General features: G+C 64.7%; 1 protein-coding gene across 1 annotated transcript in view; it reads left to right on the top strand.

Moving 5' to 3' along the window:
- The window catches only part of CDHR5 (cadherin related family member 5), a 5,092-nt gene extending 3,526 nt beyond the window's left edge, over positions 1 to 1,566 (top strand). The window contains exons 6-11 of the mRNA XM_011380813.2: positions 5 to 121; positions 282 to 379; positions 478 to 678; positions 780 to 893; positions 968 to 1,052; positions 1,155 to 1,566. Of these exons, the coding sequence (XP_011379115.1) occupies positions 5 to 121; positions 282 to 379; positions 478 to 678; positions 780 to 893; positions 968 to 1,052; positions 1,155 to 1,468 (929 nt within the window). The 3' untranslated portion in view covers positions 1,469 to 1,566. The remainder of the gene's footprint in view (positions 1 to 4; positions 122 to 281; positions 380 to 477; positions 679 to 779; positions 894 to 967; positions 1,053 to 1,154) is intronic.
- Positions 1,567 to 1,661: the final 95 nt, after the last annotated feature.

The following is a 1,661-nucleotide window of genomic DNA, read 5'->3' as shown; positions in this document are numbered from 1 at the left end:
ACAGCGTTCCTGCCCCCCGGATCCCCACAGCCGAACCCCCTCATCCTGCGACCGGGGCCCATCTATGCCGTGGACGGGGACAGGGCCATCAACCAGCGCATCATCTACAGCCTCGTGAGGGGTGAGTGAGGCCACTGCCTCTCTCCTCACGCCAGGCCCCACCCCCGTCCCCGCCTTGGGCTGAGGAGGCCCCAGGGGACCTGCTACGTGGCAGAGCCAGCTGGGACCCTAGACCTCGGGCCCCAGAGGGAATGGGCCAAACCTTCTCGCCATCCTCCCAGGGAACGAGGATGGCATTTTCGTCATCGACGCCGACTCAGGCAACCTCACCATGACCAAGAGCGTTCCCAGTCCAAAGACCTTCCTTTTGATGGTCAAGGTGGGTCTCCTGGCCAGGTCTCCATGGGCCCTCCCTGATCCCCAGGCTGCAGGGCTGACCCTTCATGGACCACTGGTCGTGTTGCTTCCCCACCCCAGGGCGATCAGGAGGACCACGCCCGCTACTCGGTAACCCAGGTCACAGTGGAGGCCCACAACGCCTCTGAGAGCCTGCCGCGCTTCCCTGCCAGCCTGTACCGTGGCACCGTGGCTCTGGGCTCGGCCCTGGGCACGGTCGTCCAGGATGCAGCTGAGCCCTCCCTGCCTCTGAGGGTCTGGGCCCAGGACCCCGAATTTCCGGTGGGCACTGCTGGTCCCTGGGTCTGCCTGGCCTCCCTCCGTGGGTGGGTGGGGGGTTATGAGGGAAGCCTGGGTCCAGGGCTCACCGAAACTGTGTCCAGGACCTCAACTCAGCCATCACGTATCGAATCACCAACAACTCGGACTTTCGGATGAGTGGGGAGGCCGTGCTGACTGCGGCTCCGCTGACGCGGCTGGCAGTCTTCTATGCAGAGGTGAGGGGCGGGTGGCACCTCTGGGGATAGGAGGTTGGGGGAACCTAGGAGGGACAGCCTTCTTCCTGTCCCAGGTTGAGGCCACCAACACGGTGACATCAGGCACAGCGACCACAGTCGTGGAGATTCATGTCTCAGAGCAGGAGCCCACCTCCACAGGTGAACCTCCGGGGCTGGCAGACCCTTGGGGAGGGCTTCTAGCCACAGGCATGCTGGGGCAGAGGCCAGCCTGAGCTGTGTCCCTTGTCCCCCCATCCCCAGTGGCCGGAGGAACAACCAGGTCCTTGAGCAGCACCACTTCAGAAGCCCCCAGATCCCCTGGGCCTTCTCGGGCACCTTCCACCACCAGCTCTGGGGGCAGCACTGGCCCAAATCCACCCTCAGGCACGACTCTGAGGCCACCTGCCTCATCCACGCCTGGGGCCCCCCCCAGTGCAGGAACCAGCAACACCCCCCCATCAGCCTCGCCCAGCAGGGGGTCAGCACAGACCCCGAAGCCAGGAACTTCTCAGCCGGTGCAGCCCGATAGGACCCCCTGGTCCTCAGGTAGCACCCTACTTGTCCATGCTTCCTGACTCACGGTTGCAGGCGGTCCTGGGAGTTACTCTAGGGCAGGGTCCACCCCAGGCTGGCCCATGCCGACCATAGAATTTGGGGAATGGGGTGCTTCGGTCTAAGCAGAGACAGACAGGTCCTGCTCCCCCCAGGAGGCAAACTGAGGAAAGTGTGGCGGGCGCTGGGCAGGGACCCAGTAAATCCCCCAGTTCC

This window comes from Pteropus vampyrus, unplaced genomic scaffold, assembly GCF_000151845.1.
Source record: "Pteropus vampyrus isolate Shadow unplaced genomic scaffold, Pvam_2.0 Scaffold405, whole genome shotgun sequence".
Taxonomy (NCBI): domain Eukaryota; kingdom Metazoa; phylum Chordata; class Mammalia; order Chiroptera; family Pteropodidae; genus Pteropus; species Pteropus vampyrus.
The sequence above is the reverse complement of the archived record's forward strand: the minus strand, read 5'-3'. Positions and strand labels throughout refer to the sequence as shown.